The sequence below is a fragment of the Larus michahellis genome, chromosome 2, assembly GCF_964199755.1.
Source record: "Larus michahellis chromosome 2, bLarMic1.1, whole genome shotgun sequence".
Taxonomy (NCBI): Eukaryota; Metazoa; Chordata; class Aves; order Charadriiformes; family Laridae; genus Larus; species Larus michahellis.
In genome coordinates this window covers 138,100,268-138,122,121 of record NC_133897.1, presented here as the reverse complement: position 1 = coordinate 138,122,121, position 21,854 = coordinate 138,100,268, and the positions used below count along the sequence as shown (strand labels likewise).

The window sequence follows — 21,854 nt, the reverse complement described above, 5'->3', positions numbered from 1 at the left end:
GGAAACTTTAAAAGCAGCAGAATAGGAAGAAGAGGAGAACTTGTGTAGACCCCGATAATCTGCACTTTCTCAGTGCTCTTCCTGCCACCGTTGTACTGCAGATCTCCTGCCTTTCTTTCACTCCCTTTGCAGCGCGGTGTCCCCTTTGTCAGCTGCTGTCTTCTCACGGGTCATGGCCATGGTATATGTCTATTACCATAAAGGTTGGAAGGGAGATCACTCTGGGCATATTTGTATTTATTTGTTTTAACTTCTGTAAACACAGGCACCTAAATCTTTGAATATAGCTGTCACGGTTTGACTCTTCTGCCAATAATACCAGTGAGTCAGAGCTCCCGAGAGCAGAATGGAATTCATCGCCTATCTATTTATGCAAATGTTTATTCTGATCCAACAGTGATTAGATCTCACTAATTTGTGTTGCAGCCTTCCGACAAGGAGGTGTTCAGCCACTCCATCACAAGTTCGGCTACAGAGCCCCCTCCGAGCAGCGACCAGAACGGGGCACTCAGCAATGGCGAGGGTGAGCACTGCAGCCCCTGGGAGCAGGGGGGTGAACCAGCGGCGCCGTCCCCTTGCTCACAGCTCCCGCATTACCTGCACAGTGGTGGTCCCTCGAGTCGGAGGTTTCTAGCCGTCATTGGCTTTCCAAGCACGCAGTCACGCCATTTGTCTGAACACCCTGCGTTCCCCTCTGCTCATCTCTGGAGGTCTGACGCCAGATCAGCTGCCGCATCCCAGGGTGGCGGTCAGGCACGCAGCTCTCTGGAGGGCAGTTAGTCCTCTTCGCACAGGACATCATTCGCACCAAACTTAATGATCAAGTTAAAAAAAGCAGTAAGCACGTTTGCCTTGCTCGGCAGTCAGTAGCCCATCCCATGGAGATGTTGGCGTTTTAGGCTGCATCTCCACTTCCCTGCCGGGTGTTCTTTGGCACAGCCCTGCACCCCGGCTCCCAGTTCTCCCCACCAGCCAACACTGGGAAGGTGCTAAGGTCCTCCTCTGGGCCACCAAGCTACACCTGCAGATTGACCAGGCCACAGAATCATAGAATGGTTTGGGTTAGAAAGGACCTTAATGCTCATCTAGTTCCAACCCCCCTGCCATGGGCAGGGACACCTCCCATTAGACCAGGTTGCTCAAAGCCCCATCCAGCCTGGTCTTGGACACTTCCAGGAATGGTATCCATAGCTTCCCTCGGTAGCCTGTTCCAGGGTGTCACCACCCTCACAGTAAAGAATTTCTTTTTAATATCTAATCTAAATCTCCCCTCTTTTAGTTTAAAACCGTTACCCCTCATCCTATTGCACCACTCCCTGATAAAGAGTCCTTCCTCATCTTTCCTGTAGGCCCCATTTAGGTACAGGAAAAGACTGCGGCGTTCCCTAATCTCGGCCAGCTACCGAGTTGGGATGTGACCAGAAGATGCAGTTGTACCTTGGAGCTTCAGTCCTGGAGGCTGTGGAAATATTTCAGGTCCTCCTCCGGGGACTACAGCTTTGGATCAGTCCCATGATGTGTGAGGCTGTCGCTTGTATTTTTGTATTTTAGAAAACAGGCAACATAAATAGGCTTCCTTTATTTTCCTTAATCTTTGCTTTGCTGAATGCTCAAAATGATTCACAGTGAAGTATCACTGGAAAATATCTTACTCAGCTGCACCTAAAAATAAACTCAGTCTCAGCTCAGAGCCGCCAGGAGCCAACTGTTGTCTCCACACCAACACCATGGGCTGCTCTCCTCATCGCCTACCTCCTCATCTCACTGTGCAGCCAGAGGCTAAGCTGCTCAATATTTACCCCTCAGAGACAAGTATCCAAAGGGATTTTTAAACTTTTTTTTTGCAGGTAATCGCTGCTCCTGTCCGTGGGCTTGTTGCGCATGTAGGCATGTGGGTCACGAAGGGACTCGATGCACAAATCCCTTCATAAGGGAAGCATTTCTCTTTGCCACAAGTCACCATACGCGCAGCTGTCAAAGCTACTACTAAAAGGCGTGCTGTCAACCAGCAGATACTGTCTGATATTACTCAGCTTACACTCTGCACAACAACCCTTCTGAATAGCAGGCACCAATGTGCTTTAATTTCTTATTTATACTTCGGGCGTTCTTTTTGTTAATAGTTCTGTCTTTTGCTGTTTCTGCTAGTCTTTTGAGCTGGGGCAGGGCTATGGAAGCAGCACCATCAAATGGCGGTGGTTTTTTTCCTTTACCCAGCCTGCCAGCATTGTGTTTATCTGTGCCAACCCCTTATCTACACCAACCCCTTCTGTGTCACTACCCATAACCACAGCAGCATGGAACTGTGAGCTCTCATCACTTTTGATTATCCCTCCCCAAGGCGGAATGGGGTGGGTGCTCTCTGGGGCCTGTGGCGGTGCTCTGCACAGCACAGAAATCCCTGAGAGCAAGCACCAGAAGGTGAAAACATGTTCCAGCTTCTCCAGGCTGGTTCCTGATGTTCCTCAGGAAGTCTGCAGGCATCCTGGGTAGTGACTAGGACACCTCGAGTCCTAGGACACTTCAATAGGGCACTTCCTCCTATTCCATCTATTCCTCCCCAGTTTTATGCAGGAGCCAAGTGAATGGAGAAGGATGTTTTCCTTTTCTTCTCCTCCCGTCTCCCATTCAGGCAGGGATTACCAACTCACACCTCCAGGTCCATCCTGAGTTTTGCTGTCAGGGAAAGGCTCCCTCGGGGTGCTGACTGCAGGAGTCTGCATGCCCTGAGCACAGGAGAAAGAGACGTCCATGACAACGACCAAATCGAGGGTAGTGATTGCTTCGGCAACGCTTTATGTCATCATGTCAAACACACAGAAAAAAATGGAAGAATGGGTTGATTTTGCTGAGAGAGTACCATAGGAACTAAGAAAAGTAAAGCTATTCAGAAGTGATTTTTCAAAGAAATGGTGTCACATAAAGTTACATACGATATACTACCTGAAACATGCCTGTATGTGCCCATGTATACATCCCTGAATGCAGGCAAATGTCATATGGGTGCACTTTACAATGAGAAGTCCCATACATTTCAGTCCCCTCTAGAGACACTGATACGTGACCCGCTTCTGGGCCTGAAAACAACATGTTCTGCCTAACACTACTTTCTGAAGTCTAGTCTTCTCTTTTGTGCATATGGCTGGCTCGTTAGTAGGTTGTCAACCTACATTATGTGCTGCGAGACTAAGAGAAGTATGGCATAGCCTCCCAGCAAGGAGCTTCTGGCGTAGCCTGCAGTGAGGCTGACTGCGGCAGGGCTGAGCGAGGTGCGATTCAGACAAGAATTTGGCCGGCATGTTAAAACGAGGTGAGGGCTGGGTAGGGACGAAGCAAGAACACTCTCCTTTTTGATTCCAAAGGACAGGGAAATGGAAAGAGGAAAGAAAATGTAACAAGGCTGTTTTTAAAGGCACTTGGTTCAAGGCCTCCCACCAGCGTCGCCCATCTGAGAGTACTGAGCAGCCTGTAAGCATTCAGTATAACCGAGTACAGCTGAACATCAACACACACCTGCACCTACCCACGCATCCCTTGTTCTCACTGTGAATGCTGTTGCTATATAATGTGACTTGGGGGTGCACAGAGTATTTAAGGTGTTGTGACAAAGATATTTTAACAGTAGAGCGCAGAAATCTCTGTAACTGAAACCTTGAGGCTACAAAGACGATTAGGGGACTAGAATACCTCTCTTATGAAGAAAGGCTGAGGGATTTGGGTCTCTTCAGTTTGGAAAAAAGAAGACTGAGGGGGGATCTTATCAATGCTTATAAATACTTAAAGGGTGGGTGTCAGGAGGATGGGGCCAGGCTCTTTTCATTGGTGCCCGGGGACAGGACAAGAGGCAATGGGCACAAACTTGAGCATAGGAAGTTCCACCTAAACATGAGGAGGAACTTCTTTACTTTGAGGGTGGCAGAGCACTGGAACAGGCTGCCCAGAGAGGTGGTGGAGTCTCCGTCTCTGGAGACATTCAAAATCTGCCTGGATGTGTTCCTCCCCAACCTGCTGTAGGTGACCCTGCTCTGGCAGGGGGGTTGGACTAGATGACCTCCAGAGGTCCCTTCCAACCCCTGCCATTCTGATGATTCTGTGATAAACAAAAAGCATGATGACCACTAGACACTTATGGGCATTCGTATTGTTTATAATTTTCAATGAGACACAAAACCAAAGTGATGTAGAGAGTACCAAATCGCATTGACCTTATAGTTACGCATTTGTTTTAAATACTTATTTATAATTTTCTCTAGTACTCTCAGAGGACAGCACAACTGCCTGTATCCAGCCTTATGAAGAAGTACAGACATCCGTCTCTGATCTGCTAGATCCACAGGATAGTCTTGGAAAGTCTATAAAATGTCACCAGAGCCGGGAATTACCCAGTATTCCGCCTAACACCACCATGGAAACCATCATCTCAGCTAGAAATGCAGAAAATGATCAAGGTCTTGGAATGGAAGGGCCTTACGAAGTCTTGAAAGACAGTTCCTCTCAGGAGAACATAGTTGAAGACTGCTTGTATGAAACTGTGAAGGAAATTAAAGATGTTGGAGCAGTAGCCAGCATGGAAGGGAACTGTAACAGCAAATCAAAGGCTTCGCTGATGGTTTCTGAAGGTCAGAATCAGATTCCTGAGTGCAGAATTGAATCAGCAGAATACGCATCTGTTGACCGAAATAAAAAAAGTCGCCAAAGTGCTAATTCAGAAAGCCCTCTTGACAACACACCAGATGTAGAGGATGAGCTTCCCCCTCCAGTACCCATGAAACTTCTTGATGAAAATGAAAATGTGCAAGAAAAAGAAGTGGAAGAAGAAGAAGTGACAGAAGGAGCAAGTAAACCAGAGAAGGTAAATACTGCAAATACCTGTCCTTGTCAAACAGCCAAATAATGATAGAGAACATATGGGTGAGAGGATGGTTTTTTTAATAACAAAAAAATGCCAAAAAAACCCCATCAAACACTCAAGGTGATGCAAGACTGTGAAATATGAAAATGTACAGTATAGAATTTGCATTATAGGCATGTACTTACTCTATTGCAGCCTGTATTTTGGATTGCTGCAGCATGCACTTCATAAGGTTTCCCCCAAATATTATGCAGAAATTGCACAGGAGGCCTCTGCTTCTTCGTTTAATGGTATTACACTTGTGGAAGCTATTGAAAGAGGTATCCAGTATCTCTGTCAGCGTCTGTATCTTGTTCAGAATCCCCCCCCTTTGCTTTTTTGCTAATGAAACCTCAATTTACAAAAAGAAGGGCCCATTCTTGGTGGGTGCCCTAACCTTAGATGTGCCTCCTTTGTTGGGACACCTTGATTTAGCTGTGCAAGTGTTAGGCATCTGTTCAAAGCCCCTCATCTCGTCTCTCTCTGTAGGGGAGAAGGACAGAAAGAGAGAGAGATTGCAGCTGTAGGCTTTTATATTTGTCATATTCTGTATGTCCCACATAAACAGAGTAATGGATTTCTGCCTGCTGAAATCACGGCCAAAAGTTATGTTTTCTCAGCAGCTTGTTCTTTCTCCCAGCCTAGGGACAAGTTAGCATGGAACTCCTTGAAAAATAGCATGACATTTTCAACAAGTTATTTTCCCGTTTTTAGTTTTTCACCAGAATTAATTTTAAGGATGCTTTCGCGTCATTGCACAGAGTTTTCATAAACCGTTGAGTTTGCATTTTTCAGAACTAGTTTAGATAGCTTATTTTTAATTGCAAATGAACTGCGATTTTAGCAGGTTAATATAATTTTTGTGTCTGAGTCATCAAGTAATATTAGGTATGGATGAAAATTTCAAAAAAAAACCCCTTCAGATGCAATGTGACGTTTTAATGTAAACATTTACCTGAAAAGTCATAGCAGAGCTGAGGTGTCGTTACTTGTTTCTGCTTGTTCTTTTATTTGAAGTATTTCAGTAATCCAGGCAAAGGGCAGAAAAATACCTTGTTAAATAACTGCCTAACTGTGTAACCTATAAAGCACAATAAAGTCAAAATGAATAAACTGACGACTCCTCATAATATAAAAATTGTTTATCATCTGGACTCTTCAGTGCACATTCTCACAAATAACGAGCTCGTTAAGTAAAAAATTAAGATGTGATTGTCAGCAATAATCCACCAACACTCCCCCTTCCCAAATTCAGGCCATATGTAATTTCTAATTAAACTTTTAGCGAAACAGCTTTCTGTAACAGTGACATTTTTCCTACCAGGTGTGAAAAGACTTGCAGAAAATCATTGTATTTCCCAGGCAGCGATACAAAGGAAGAGCGTTTGCTGCTCTGTAGCTCCCCAGCACACCGTGTACATAGTGCCAGTGACTGCAAGGAGTGGGAATTGATTAAAATGGTTCAGGTTTTGAAGGATTAATCAAGAGATGACACATGCAGTCCCCTAAGTGCCAGAAAAAAAAAGGTGTTTGTCTAATTAAAATTTATTCAGAGCTAAAGCCATCCCGAGTTAAAGCTTTCCGCAGCATCAGATCATTCCCGCGTTGGCTGCTAGGTACATGCATTATGCATGGAAGCGTGCGCCTGTCCTGTCCTTGAGAGCTACAGCTGCAGCAGAGTTGGAAATGGTAATTGATGGAATATATAAATGTCATTATTGTTGGCATTGTGCGGGGAGGGGGTTGCAGGATTGTTTTTCTGTTGTGATGATGATAATTTTCCCCTCTGTTTTGCTGCTTCAAACAATGCAGAGCCTTGTTTTTTTCCAATGTAGCAAGCAAACCCAAGAAGTTTATGGAAATGTATGTTATATTGATAACTCTTTCAGTTAAACAGACTCCATAGGTGTCTCTTTTCGCTTCCTCTCTTGTGAGGCTCCTTAGCTGCCTTGCTTAACATGACATCCCTATCCCAAACTTTTCAACCTTCAGCCCTGACCCTGATGAAGAGGGAGGTTCAGCATTAAGTTGCGCCAAGTCTCTCTCGCTACAATTAGGCTTTGCTTTAGTAGGGCACAAAGAAGGGGGCTGCTTGTGTTACTGACACTTGTACCTGCCAACAGACAGAGAACAGACCATGTCCACCCTGTAGAAGAGGCTGGCCAGAATGATCGCCAGCGCCTGGCAGTTCCTGAAGCACACTCATTTGGGAGAGGGCGAGGTGGACCAAGCCAGAGATGGTTCTAGTACATAACAGTATGAAAAGGATAAAGGATCCTTTCAAGAGCCAGACATGCGATAAACGGGTGAAAATTAATTATCTAAATTGGTTGTTGGCCATGACCCAGCCAAATCCTTTGGAAGGTTTTGGTGAAGAAAGACACCGTGATTAGAGCTTGGGCATAGTTCTCCTAATAAAACTGGAGAAGCAGAATAGCTTTTCTTTAGCTCTTCCTTTTTAATTAAAAAAAAAGGAAGCATGGATCTCCTTTTTCACCCACGTCTTTCCAGAGTGAGCGCTGGTGGTAGAAATGCTCTCTCTGTGTACATTTGACTGCTGCCATCTGATTTCAGATTTGGGCAGCCTGAGGATGGGCAAAGCATCTCTTAGAAATGCACCAGAGGAGAATGGTCGTCTTGTTCTGGTACCTGAGTCAGGAGCAGCAGCTGAGCCAAAGAGCAAAAAATCAAATGCTGTCAAAGAACAAAAGGGAAGTGGAAGGCAAGTAGGGACACATGCTGTTTGTTTTGCTGCTGTCAAGGTTTCGAGAATAATTTATAATATTGCTAGGTACGAAATGTTTAGGAGCAAGTATTTTTTTTCAGTTTCCAAGATGACAATATCCTTCAAAATTGATATGGTGCAGGTTTCACATTTAGAAGAAAGAACGCTAGGTCCCAGGGAAACAAGAACCGGATTGCCAACACCCTGGGGTATTCGTCAATACTCGAGTGGGAAACTGTAGAAGGGGTCCTGCCACGCAGTGCTTACAGGCACGCTGATGACAAAATAACTTCACAGAAGAGTTCTGCAAGCACGTGTTTGTTTTAATGTGTGAGGATGAAATTAATAACTTACTCCTCAACACGAAAAATATCCTGCAAATAAGAAAGACTAAACTGAGCTGCTGTAGTGAAACAGATCTAAAGATCTAATAAAGAGCCAAAATACGTTTGAACTTTGCCTTTTCCCTTTTTTAATATTTATTTTTTTGGTGAGTAAACAAACCACAAGTTAAAGAGCATATTCTCCATCGGGTGAGAAAGAAGCAAGGGGGTTGTTAGGTGCGAGAGAAGCCCCTTGGGGAGCAGCAAGGGGACTTCAGTGCTTTTTGGGTCAGGGTCTTCATCAGATGTGCCCCAGGGGTTTGAAGCTTGGTATTTACCAGAAGTAAAAACACCAAGAAAAATGGAAGTAGGAAAAAATCTGTTGTAATGAGGCTCTGTGGAAAAAAAAGTCTTGTGTGTCTAGTATGTGCCTGGAAGCAATTTTTGATTGACTGTGACAAAAACAGGTCTACTGCTCCACCTTGGTCTGCACTGGAGGAAGTCTGAACTATTTTAGGTGGAGAATTTGCATGAAACTCCAAAATACGGCCCGTTACAAACGCTGCTGGAAGTCTCCCTCTGAATCACTGTGGAGCAGGAGTCCAGCACAACCTTCTCGCCCCATGGCAGGGAGGAGTCACACGGCCGCTGTGAGGCAGACAGGGTCTTTGTTGCCATAAAGGCCCTAAGACATTTTTCATAAGAGCAAAATGCTTTTCCCCTCGTGTTTCATGACCAAATTTCAACATGACGCTTTACATGCTTGAAGTTAAGACCTGATACCAAACCAAGCCCTCCATCCTTTAGTAACTTTGCTATGTGAACGAGATCCAGCCGGATGCTTTGGGGGTCGAGCTGCCCATCTCAGGGTGGGCTGCATCAGGTCTTTTCCGTGTTGGTGGTCTCAGCAGTTGTGTGGCACCTCTGCAGAGCTGCTGCGTTGCATGGGGGAGCAAGACACAGCACCTCCCTTGCAGCACTTCCATGACCACTGAATGAAGGATAGCAATCGTCAGGAAGGTGCCAGTTGAGTACTGTTCTTTTGTCATCTAAAAGCATATCTGAAAATCACATGGAAGGCCAACTAGTGCATCACAGCAGCTGACTTTTAATTGTTCAGAAGCCTTTGCAGACTCATTCTTGCTTCATTAGAAGTGTAAAGGCGGGGATACAGCAAAGCAGAGTTTGTTTTAACCATTACATCATTTTTACCCTTTTCAGGTCAGGACAAGAGCAGATACATTAAAAAGCTCTACTAACCTCAGGGCTGTTATCTCCAGAGATGTACTCTGGTTATTAGGGATATTAGCTACGTAAAATGGGACTAGTGAGCAAATGACCATAAAATGTAACGTATTGATTGTAATGGGAGGGTTTTATTATAGGTTTCACACTGTTGACTGGTAATGAGACTTTTTTTTCCTTCTTCCTTTCTTCCTTTTTTACAGAGGCTTAGTTCGATGTCTTACAAGTCTCGAGAGGAAGATCCATCTCTTACAGAAGATGAGGTAGGTTTCTTGCCTGAAATTCAATAAGTAACTAGAGACCTTTTTTCAGGCAGAAATTAGCATAAGCTCTGCATGACTAAGCAGGATCTAAGAAAGGTGAAATTTGTCTGAAGGGAAAATGAAAGCCAAAGGTTCTCTGCACAGAATTTGTACTGCCACATTCCTAAAATCAGAAGTATTCTAGCACATGGCTGTATCAGGCCAATAGGTTAAAAAATGGTGTCAGAAAATAATGGGAGGCTACAATTAACTGATCGTTAGGGCAGCTTCTTGATTTGGCTGACGAGCTAATCAGCAGCCTTTTGAAACATGCTCCACCTTCCCCATGCAACAAAGTGTTCGGGGCTCCGGGAAATAAATGGAAGCACAAAAAAAGTGTTAGAACATAAACTGTCCCTTAAAATGTCTGTTAGTCAAATAAATTGAGGAGACTGAAACAAAGACAGAAAAGTTAAACAGAAATAAGGTTGCTTGTGATCATCTCCAATACACCCGTGCAATTTATAAATACATTCCCCGGACATAAAAGTAAACACAAACTTGGCAATGAGCTGTGTGAGCTAATGCTTTCTGCTGGGAGAAGTGCTCCCAGTCATTAATGAATAAATCGATCCTTGAACTGGGTTCACGTAATTTAATGCTGGAAAGGGTTGAGTATGGCTGAGCAGAAAAGCCACTGTTTGGTTGGTTGGCTGAAATCAATAAAAAGTTACACGTATTGCCATCTGCGATTGGATGTCTCTCTTTATTAAAAAAAAAAACCAAAAGCCAACAACCAAACAGAATTTACAGAAGCAATTTGGTTCATCTACATCAGTCAGTGTTGCTTAATGGCAATGGACATTTTCATGCCAATCTAGTATTTTAATTGGGTTGATATAGATCCAGAGTGGCCTTGCGTGCTTGGGAAAGACTTCAAATGTAACGGAAGAGCTATGGTGCAATTGCAATATTAGGTACCAGAGAAGCAGTGCAGGGAATTTCAGCCCTGCGCAAGGGGTAGTATCCACTCGGACTGGAAAAGGGAGTCACGAGCGGCCCCCTGTGCTCGGCACCAGCCCTGGCGAGCCCTGAGCGGAGGGGACGTGTGTGGACGTGGGCTTCTCCTTCTCCTCTTCATTGAGGGCCGCCTTCATACACTTGTTTAAGCATAGCACTTCCTCAGAGGGGATTTTTAGAGGTAGGATGGAGACTCCAGTTCCCTCTTTTGTCTTTATAGTAAGCTGAGCCTTCAGTTCTGATACGCTGTGACTGAGATGCAGCTCCTCTTTTTAGGCAGAGTTCAGTCAACACAACAGACCTGGCATCGCAAGATTGGCACTGATTATTTGATATTTTCTGGTGTGGGTAATTTACCTCCTGATTTTTAATGTTCTCTTCACGTGACTTGGTGCTTCCTTGGTCCTGCCTATAAATAAAACAAATAACTACTCTCCTATTGGGATGTCTCTAAAAGCAGAAAAGTAGCCACTGCCATTAAAAATAATAATTTTAAAAACCCCAAGGATCAAATAGCATCCTTCTCCTACATTACAGCAGCTAAACCTGATCATCCCTTTGATGCCTGTCTCCCCATTGAGCCCAAGCTGGCTCCAGGACCGCAGCAAAACCTGCAAGAGCTCCTGCTCACAAAGCCATTCCCTTTTGTCACGGGTCAAATTTGCCTGCGGGGGATTTATGTTCAAAGAATTTTTACATTTATAAACTCCTTTTATAAAGCATTCTTTTTTGAAAGAAAATCAATTTATAAATGCATGTCAGAAAGACATGTTTTTTTGTAAGAAAGCATATGTGTTTAATTAGAAGATCCTGTCTTTTCTTGAGTAACTTTTCTTGAGTGGAAGGGGCACAAAGTGGCACACAAGCTTTATGCCATACTTAAATGCTTAGCAGGTATCTCCTTTTCCTAGATCTCAGCCATGTACTCGTCGGTGAGTAAGCCGGGGCAGGCCATGAAGGCACTGGATTCTCCTTACACCTGTATTCAAGAAATTGCATCCCAGAGGTCCCCGTCTATTTGCAGCGGCCTCTATGCAAGTGTGAAGGACTTTGAAAACACCCTAAATACTACCACTGTGCCTCAGTCAGCAGACAGACCAAACGGGGAGCTGGAGCCTGACTACGAAGCTATCCAGTCTGTGAGCCAAGAAGAAGACAGGACCTTGTCTGTGCCTAACACAAACCACGCTGCTCTTTCAGGAGAGAATGACTATGAGAGCATAGGGGACTTGCAGCACCACAGGGAATTCACCAGACTTTAACCACTCCGGCAGGCAGATTTCTCCGCTGGTATTTTCCAAGGAACATGTGAAACAATGGAGAGGGGAAGTGCTTCTCCTTTTGAGGAACAAAGCTAAGTAGAGAACAAAAGTTGCGAAGAAGCAGCGTACGTTTCAGCTAGGGTGTGATACCCACTAGGTTATTCTCGGTGGCGGATGGAGGCTCACGGGGAAGGGTAGGTCAAGTCAGTCAGAATGACGACCAGGACAACGTAAAGGCTTCTTAACTGTTAGCACCAAGACAACCAGAATATGGGAAGGAGTGCCATGCTTGTCGTCCCAATAGGAATACATACCAAAAAGACTGCCTTTACACAAAGCTAGCTTTTGATATTAAGAGATTATTTTATGTCATTTGCTTCAAAGTGTTCTTCAAGCATCATTTTTCATTCAAGTTTGAGCACCCACAACGTTGAGCAAATCACGGATCATCGTACCTCGACTCAGACTCACTTTGCAGGGCTGGAGAAGGCGTGCTCACCTCCGTCTTTTTGGGGAGCTCTGCCCACATCCATTGCAACTAAAGTGCAACAGTACTTCACAAGGGACCTACTCCAAATGTACTTGAATTAATTCTGTCAGCTTTTTCTTTTTTTTTAACGTCAAGGGCTGTAGAATGTGACTTGCAATATTTGAGATGTGTACTGGTATTTGTAGGTTTTTTGTTTGATTATTTGTGAAATACTGCTTTAAAATGGCAAATGACACCCTCAGCGTTCTTGCTCTGTTCCCCTCATGTGCATACATAGACCTACACATACACACACCAGACGATTGTCATGTTGCAGAAAGTTATGCAAATGAATGCACTGGCATAATGTTTAGTCTAACCTTAATAGTGTTGAGTCATTTTTTGAAGAATTTTGCCCTTTTTTTAAACTTCGAATATTTTAATATGTTTGTCTAGTTTATTATATAGGAAAATTTATGTACTGTGTTGAGTGGGTGATATTTTTTATTTTTACAACATATTTTTCCTCTTCAAAGTTTTTGTAGATTAATTTACTGGTTTACGTAACAGGAGGAATCCCATTCTTTGTTTGGGCTTTATTTGGTTCTCCTTTAAATTTTTTTCCTATTTCATAAGTATGTAAATGAACAATTGGTTTGTTGGTTTGGGGTTTTTTGGTCTTCTTGAGCAGGGCTGTGGAACATGCCTTGCTGTTTTTAAGCTCAAAATAATGGAGACTGTGTAAAAAGAACACTGCCAACGGGCAAACAAGAGGCAGAAGAGACAGTGGGCTTCAGTCTGGGATTGCTACTGGTCCTCCTTGTTCCTCTGCCAAAAGGAGCAGGAGGGCGACCAAGAACTTCTTAGGGCTCTGACAAGCAGTTTGAAAGGCACTGGCTTTTCAAAGATACCAAGTTATTCTGTTACTGTTAAAAACAAAGTACAGTGCTTGGATGAAATAAGTAGGTACTGGGTTGATACTTTTGTTTTCTTCAAGAATAGTCCAATGAATAGTGCAATAGTACAAGAACAGTCCAACGGTGGAGAACTGGCATTGTGTGATACACATTTGTACGCATGTGCATACATCCCCATGTACATATAAGCATACACATGTAATTTGGACACAAGTATAAATTATAGTCCAAACTTGGAAACAATCAAAAGCATTCACATACATGGTATCTGGCACGTGCTCGAAGAGTAGTTTATTTTTAATTCAAAATAAACAGTACATAAACTGAGGTTGGCTTATTCTACAGTAGCCAAAACAGATTTAGTTTCAGCTCAGTTGGTACTGGGTTCTGATACGCCAGAGTGAGGAGTTCTTACATCACTGGCCAGCGCTTAACATTACTTGGTACTATAAAGAGCAAACACAGATGTGGTTACACAGATCTATTAGAAATAACTTTGTAACTGAAAAAAGCGTACTGATTTATGGGCTTCGCCTGCAAGTAGTACAGCTCTGAGGAGCAGTGCAAGTGTGCAGTCAAACTCCGCCCGCAGGGGGATTCAAACTTCATGGATCCTGACCTCATGCGAAAGTGCCCCACACTTGATCTGTGACTCCCTTCCTTTGAGGAGCAGCAGTTCAGACCAGTCTACATCCGTCTTGTTCTTGACCTTGCTGCCATGCTTCCACAGCCGCAGCAAACCCTTTGCTTCCACTTCATTGCAGCGCTTTTTAAAGCTGACTTCGGTCTTCCTTTCTGGAGTTTTTCCCTCAAAAAACATTTCCATTTCTGTTCCCTTGAATGTGAATTCATGAATTTCGCCTTTGACTGTTCTCTCCTTCTACTTCACACTCTTTAAGGCCAAAGATAAGATGCACCATGTTTCAGAAGATCTGTTGTGCTAAGTCTGGAGAATTTCTGAAGTCTTTAACTATGTGTTTGCTGTTTCTTGCTTAGGGGTCGGGTTTATAAATGTGGTCCTCAGTCTGACTCCTGCAACTTAGTGGCAGGCATACCTCAACTCCTGAAATCCCCAAACACCTCTCAAGATGCAGTTATCCCTTAAGGATTGTCTTACTCGTTACATGGATGACTGCTTCTGGAGAAACAGTAGCAACATGAGGTTTTTCAGGTTGACCAGATTCAATTTCAAGACCAGTTTAAAGATAAGAGATAATGCCAGTTAACAATAGCAAAGAATAAAACTGAACTTGTGACTGTAAAATTTTACAGTGCAAAAGAAGAAAATCAGACATCACTCTAGAAGTGCCCCCGTCAAGATCAGCAAGTCAAGGGAAGGAGGAGAGCTGCCCGGTCGCTCTTTGCGGTCTTTCAGAGCAGGATCAAGAATGTTGGTTTGGAGGAAGGGACAGGAGACTCAGCTCCTTCCTTCCTTTCTTTCCCCCATTCTGACAGCTGCTCCTTGAGACCCCCAGACTTCCCTTTTCCCCAGTGAAATCCCTCCCTCTCTCTTTTTTCCTTTTGTTTCTATTTTTAACCTGCTTCATACAGCCTCGAATCAGGAGCTGATACTACATCGCAGTTCTGTAGTGCTGGCCAGTTTAAATGACTCTCAGGCTGGTCACAACCTTTTCATTGTCCACCAGACCCTCAGCCTGGTGGGGAAGGAGTTCAGCATTTGGATTGCTGCTTGCGGGACGTGTACTGGCCCTCAGCTGTTGAGACCCTGCATATTGGACTCTTGAGGGCTGCGAAAAGGAATTACCCTCCTGAACAAGGATGCCAGGGCAGTCCATAACTCCCCTCCAATCTCTGTTATATAGTTTCATGCTAAAAAAAATTGTTTCAGAATGCAGTCCAAGGTTCTTAAGTGAATAATTACATCTCTTGACAGAGAATCAAGCTTCTGTTTAGTTCCCTCTTCCCAGAACTAAGATCTGCTCCTTTACGTCTGTTGTCAATTCTTCCTTTTCACTAATATATCGGATAGAAAGATTTTTCCAACAGTAATCCCCAAATAGATTAATCTGACTGTAAAGAAAAGGGAGTCTCTTCTGCTTGTCTCTTCATTGTTATTTTTTCCTCTTTCACCATATCCCCAAATAAAATCTCGGCATCCAAAATGAAGTATTTGTTACCTGATGATCTTTCCTGGGGAAGCTTCACAGTCTATTTCTTTGCCTCCATTTTTTAGCACAACTATATAACAAGATCTCCCAGGAAATTGGCACAGTAAGGCCAAGACAAGCTGTAATGTGTGTGTAACTGCACTAGTGAAAAGGTCTTTTCTGATTTCCTTCTGGGAACCGGTAGAAATAGGAAATGCAGTTTGCATGTCTCTGCCATGTACCTGTGTCTCCTGTGGGAGTTGTTCTCACCACAAACCTAAACCAGTGCTAACCCCATACATAAACCAGTCACCCCTTTCTACCATGATGAGTGCAGAATTGCCTTCTCACTCACAGAGAGAAACTGATTCTTTACAGGTATCTGTAGCACAGGCGTGTACCTAATTACCACGATTAGATCAGTTATAGTGCCTTTTTTACTAAGTAGCTAGTACTTCCATACTCCTCTCCATACTGCGTTTAACTCAAAAGTACAAAGGGACAACCCCAACATTTACTTGTCTAAGTTGGAAACAGCTTTATAGAGACACGTTAAATGTACTGGACCTCAATTAGCCCTACAATAGCAATAGTCTCTCACAAACATCCTCTAAAAAGCCCAGTAATGTAGCTATGATGACTAAGCTTTGCAATAAGAATTATCAGGCTTCTTTTGAAGAACCTAAGTTTTTCAACAGTGAGCATTCAGGGAGGTGGTGGTCTTTGTCCATGTCAACTGTGAACAATTAGTTGCTTCACTCTTTCTATTATTATCAATTGCAGGCTTGCTTACACGTAGCAGGATTCATGAGGTGAGGGATGAGTAGGTGTGGGGATTCATATTCGTGAGTCACCCAGAGCTGGACCATCCCCACAGCACCAACTGGCTGAGGACCAGCTGCCTCGTTCTCTAAGCCCTCGTCTCTCTCGTGCCTTCAGGGAATCCATCCTGCAGGGATTCTTCTGGGCTGTGTGCTTCTCCTTGGCTCCCTGAACAGCTCCTGTCCGCTGTCTTGATCACAATTCTGTATATGTGGTGCTTTCAACCTGTCAATGGTGCTTTTATAAGATGCTGGATAAATGGTTTCAATGTGCTTTCTGAAAGCTGATGTGTAAAGCTGTGACGCAGAGTGCTCTCTCTAGTATTGTCTGCTTCCCAGAACTTAGCGTTAACTGTGTTACTCTGACTACAAAAGGCTGACAGTGCTGCCCTGTCTCTTGTTCATCCCACACCAGACTGGAGTCGTCACGCCTAACAAGCCTAGGTTGGGCCACAGGTTTAAAGGCAGCCATTCAGACCTTGCCTTGAAAGCAGTTAAGAGACATGACTCTCGTGTGCACCGTGGGATTGGAAACATCATAGAGCCCAGCTCGAGGACGTTTTTCTCTGTCCTATTGTGCATATACATTTGTTTGCAATATGACTGTAAGAAATCTGTTTCTTCCACAAACATTTTAATTTGGGCCACACTCCAATGAGGGACTTCTGCTGTTAGGCAAATTACCAGTTATTTCAGACGAGCGGTAACTATTTAGGTTGGAACATGCCTGAGTAAGGCTGTTATGTGCCTCACAAGTAACTCGGTGTGTGTAGTCTACTGCAAAACAGGAGAACGCAGAAAGATGCTCAGACTGACAGATGCTCCTGTGGTGGTGTGCTGAAGACTTTCGAGGGCAGGTCTCTTCCTGCAGGGATGCAAAATTGCTGTTAATACCATTTCATACCCTGGTGCTGAAGTTGATTTCTAGCATCTCTTTTTAGGATGGTCGTGGCTAAAGACATTGATAGTGCATATCTTAGCCTAAAAGAAAACCAACCAAACCTCAAAAAAAGTATTTTTATATCCCTTGCTGGCTAGCAACTTATGTTGAGGATTATGCTAAAGATAAATGCTACGGATGGAACATCACAGAGATAAAACACGGGGTTCCCTTTCTTCAAAGAGAGAGAACCCCCTTTGGCTGGGTCAGTATGAAAGATCCCAGGCTTACAAAAAGTATTAAACAACAAAAGTATTAAATTAATGTCTATGTGGTAATTTCCCAGGAGTGCATTAGGGTACCACATACACTAGACACTGCTCTTTCCCTGTGGGCAGCAGAAAGATGAAAGCTTATTTGTAATACAAGGTTCCCATTGATTAATTGACAACACTTACTTGTAAGTTACTTACAAGTGACTTACATGTAAGTAACTGACGTGTAATCCAAAGGTCAGCAAGTGTCTACACAATGTAGATATATTTAAGCTAACTCTAAATGATCCAGCTCAGGTGTTGTAAACAGAATCACTAGAACAATTTAATGCTCTACTTGGTCTGACCTGCTCACAGAGCTAACTCCAGCACCCCAATTTCCATAGCAAATGCAGGGATTATCTTTGCATTATATACCCATTGGCCTGCGCCCAGTCTATAGACAACATAAAATTTACAGTTTTGTTTCTGGAGGTCTTCGATTTCAAAGTGGCCAGAAGGACAGTCACTGCAAACATGATAGCAAAGTGCCTAAACATAAAGATGTTTCTAAAAAGGTAAAAGATGCTCACTGTTACTGCGCAGCAACTTGTCTACTGTATGTGGTACTCTCTTGCCATACACATTCATCTGCGATGTTCATTTATTGTTATAATAGCACAGTCTGACAAGGTTTCTGTCTCTGCAAATTCATTGTCTAATTTTAACTAGCATATGTTTGTTATGGAAAATATAAAATGAGATTCTTTGTTCAGTTTAGAGGGCAGCTGTGTTATTTCTTACAGTTTATAATGATGCAACAATCTGCTTAGATGATTTACAAAGTATGTGAGTATCACTTGACTTCAAAATGCTTCACTTGAGACTTCAAAATGCCTCCCGTTGACTACAAGACAATGTTACCAACTCTTGTCATCTTCATCTTGTAATATTGGGGAAGAAGTTTTAAGCTTTACAAATCTTACTACTTAAAAAAAAGACAGTGCTGATGTTTTGACTTCCTAATGTCTACAAAGAGACTCTCATATTTTAACTTTCAGCATAGGTTGGATTTGGACTACCCTCTTATTTATGGAAGTGCTCCTCCCCGCCACGTTCAGCCGTCACCATCTGAGTATCTCTTTTGTCCTTGATGAAATATGACAACTGTCCAGAGGGCACAGAAACTGCATCACATAACACTTCCGAATGAGACCTTTTTAGTGTGCCTGTGAGATTTAGGAGCCTGGACTCAAGTCAGATGTCTTGGGGAAATCACATCCTATCTTGCAGACTTCTGTGGATGTCTTCACTTTCTTTCTAGGCAAGAAGTTCTGTAGCTTGCAAGCACTCAACTGACAGGGAAAGAGGTATGTAAGAGGTGAACTGGTACAATGTTTAAATGTATTAGTAAAAAAAACACCCAAGAGCACATGAACCTTCTCTATCTCTCTGAAGATACTGGAATTTGGTCTTTATCTTTGAGGCTATTCGAGAACAGTTTCCTCAGAACGTCCTACCAGCAGACAAGTGTTTGAATGAGTATGTGGATCATTCTGGTGGCTCCTGAGGTTCCACACATACCACCTTCATGATTTCCAGCTGGGCCTGTCTCATCTCTGTGGCGATGACTATGTACGAATGGCCCTTTGCTTCACAGTCCTGACACCTTTAACTTCAGGAAGGGGGACGAGAGCTGCCTCTCCTCAGTCTGACTAGTTTTTCTAGATGAAAGTGTGCTAAGAGCCCACCTGCAAACCCAGAAAAGAGCATTTACTGTTTGGGGCAAGGCAGGTATAGCCCCCTGCAGCAGCTAGGAAGAGAAAGGTAAAAGGAACAATAGTTAAATTTCATGTGCACTTCACCCATGTCACAGACTACCTGTTTAGAAAGATTTTTACAGTAGAAAAGGTTACAGTTAAGGGATGAGTTGCCAAGAATCTCACAGGAGATGGGTGGATTTGTTTATTCTTCTCAGTATTTCCTATACCCAAAGAGGCAGGGGCAAGTCCTCTCTGCCCCACCATGATGCAGTTTGCTGATCTTTTATCAAGCCTCCACATCAACAGAAATGAAATGAGTAAATAAATTCTAAATACATGATTTTGTTCCGTCATAAACCCAAAACGGACAAATGTAGATGCACTAATGTAAGTACCATGTGCACATCCGTACTTGCCTGGGTGGTTTTTAGCAAAAAAAAAAAACCCAACACAAACACCTGTATTACTTTATTTAAATAGAATTATTTGCATGAGACAAGGGTGCAGGATTGGACCCTATGAGTTTAGAAGAAGTTTGGTTTGGTGCTAGGTATTTTTGTTTGTATTTTCAGTGAAATATATTTTCTTTCTTTTATGTTAGTGAATTGATATGACTTCCATAGGAACAACAAAAAATAGTCTGGTATATGGATAATTATCTCTAATAGCTATTATTAAAGTCATGCCTCAGTAAATTGGGTGCTATAGGAGCTTCTGCATAAAATTGCTTTGTATATGGAACGCTGCATTCTTAGAACATAGTGGATAAATACTTGTAATTACAGACACTTTCATTTATTTTATCCATTGTTTTATAATGGAAAAAATATTTATTACTGGAATGGTTTTCCAGCAATGTCTTCTTGCAGAATATTCTAGCAACAAACTATGTTTTCTGGACAACCATTTGATCCTCTCGTCACTGACGCAGAACTGCAAAACATCCTTAAAGCAGTATGAGCTTCGGAAAAGAGAGGATTAGAACTGGGTTTGGCCACCTTAGCCTGGATACAGTTAAATATACAGCGTAGTTCCGATCTGTAGGCAGTGAGAGCAGTTCGAAGAAATGAGTATACTACATAAACCTGGAGTCGGTGCATGCAGACTTCCGAGATGGCACTAGCTGAGGCTTGTTTGCTACGTGATGGGTTATTTGGCTTGCTACCTGTTTGAAATCAATATAGTTTTATTAACACCACTGCAGACACTGAAATACTGTAGTTTTGCAGAATGTATGTTCCATAAATTGTAGCTTGACTGTAATTGCAGTCTGCTCTGTTAGAGCAGTTCAGATCCAACACTAAGTTGCATTTTGTAAATTGATAAATGCCGCAAAATTCCTCTCAACATTTTGTAGTAGTATACATGAGTTGACGTAATTTAGTCAAACCATTGTTCCAAGAATCTTCATCTGATGTTTCTAGCCAATTCAGCTTTTGGCTGCTGAAAGCACAGTAGGTAATTATGGTTATTTACTGTAAATGTAGACAAGTTTTATGTAAATATTTCAGGGGAAAAAATGCTACATAAACATATGAGGCAGTTATCTAAAAGTAAGAACATAGGTCAATAATATAAAATACAGGTTTTATTTATGTACAGTAGTATCCTAATATTTACTTGTTTATATGCAGAAAAAAACCTTAAGATTCTGTACTATATTCTCTGAAAGCTTTTAAAAGAGGCTCTGCCATTTTCTCTGGTTAATATATTTGCAAATAACTTTTGAATTTATTGGAAATCCATGTAAATCATGTCAAATGGGAAACATATTATGTTGCAATGAAATGAGTTTAATTCAAAACTCCTGGCAAAATTCATTGGATTGAAATCTATATATAAACTCAATAGCCAGACAGAATAAAACACAATAAATAAGGATTGTCTTTTGGGGTTTTTTAATCTGTGCCTCTTTTTGTTGTTTTCTTAGCAAATATTTTACTCAGTCCTTGTAGTCACTTCCTCCTGTGCAGATCCTAAAATCTGCAGTATTTGATAGAATTTTGTTTGCTCCAGGCATTTTGTGCTGATTTCATTATCTGACAAGAACTATTACGTCTTCTTTGTGTTATAAAGCACGTTACTCCTCCCAAAGCCACAATCCTGTCAAGACTCAAGCGTGCACGCAACAGCACCAATTTTAAGTTGTCTCCAGACTAAAGCAGAAATTCCCATGAATATAGGGGCACTATGCCCTTTAATGCAGGTAACAATATTGGATTTGAGCCTTTGAAAGTTGCGCAGCTTTCAGCATTTTTAAAGAGCTGCAATTACCAGCCTTATGGATTATCTTCTGAAATTCCCACGGCATTCAGTTCCTTTTTCTTTGCAAAAGATGCTGTCCAGGTAACGCTCCACAGCCATTTGCTCCACTGCTCTGTCAATGGCCAGACTCTAATTTGTGTAGAAATTCTTTGAGAACATCCTGAAACGTTACAGAGGCAGCTGAATTAGGACCGCAGCTGAGTATGTAACACAGATTCTGCACAGAAATCTAACAGAAGGACCTGTTTTAAGCATGCCACTGGAGCAAGGCTTCTTTGTACACGAGAGCATGAGGCTGAAATGGTACCTCGCCTGCTGGGACTTGCATTCTTCATGAGTTGCACCTTCCCCCTCATTATCTTTAATTACAGATAAGAGAAGAGCAGCTTTATCCATTTAATTTCAAGTAGTTACTGATAAACAGGTTCCTAGAAAATTCACAGTGCAGCCATGGATCAGTTATGCTGAGCTGGGAGGCTGAAAAATTAGACTGGTGCAGAAAAGTAGTATTTGTTCACTGTCGGGGCTCTTAATGTTTAATTTGGGTAAGTATATTTTAATACTGAAAGATACAGGGTTATAGGTCAAATAGAGGACTGTAAAAATAAGGAATATTGCATGTGAAAAATAATTCAGGATCTGATAGTTTAAAAGAAGATTGCTTTTTAC

The 21,854-nt window shown here is 42.6% G+C and overlaps 1 protein-coding gene across 6 annotated transcripts in view; it reads left to right on the top strand.

Annotated features, from left to right (window-relative positions):
• PAG1 (phosphoprotein membrane anchor with glycosphingolipid microdomains 1) overlaps positions 1 to 20,814 on the top strand; it is a 117,184-nt gene extending 96,370 nt beyond the window's left edge. For all 6 annotated transcript variants that reach the window (XM_074577335.1, XM_074577337.1, XM_074577336.1 and 3 more), the window contains 4 exons: positions 427 to 523; positions 4,254 to 4,852; positions 9,388 to 9,447; positions 11,358 to 20,814. In XM_074577335.1, the coding sequence (XP_074433436.1) occupies positions 427 to 523; positions 4,254 to 4,852; positions 9,388 to 9,447; positions 11,358 to 11,708 (1,107 nt within the window). In that variant the 3' untranslated portion in view covers positions 11,709 to 20,814. The remainder of the gene's footprint in view (positions 1 to 426; positions 524 to 4,253; positions 4,853 to 9,387; positions 9,448 to 11,357) is intronic.
• The last annotated feature ends 1,040 nt before the right edge of the window (positions 20,815 to 21,854 follow it).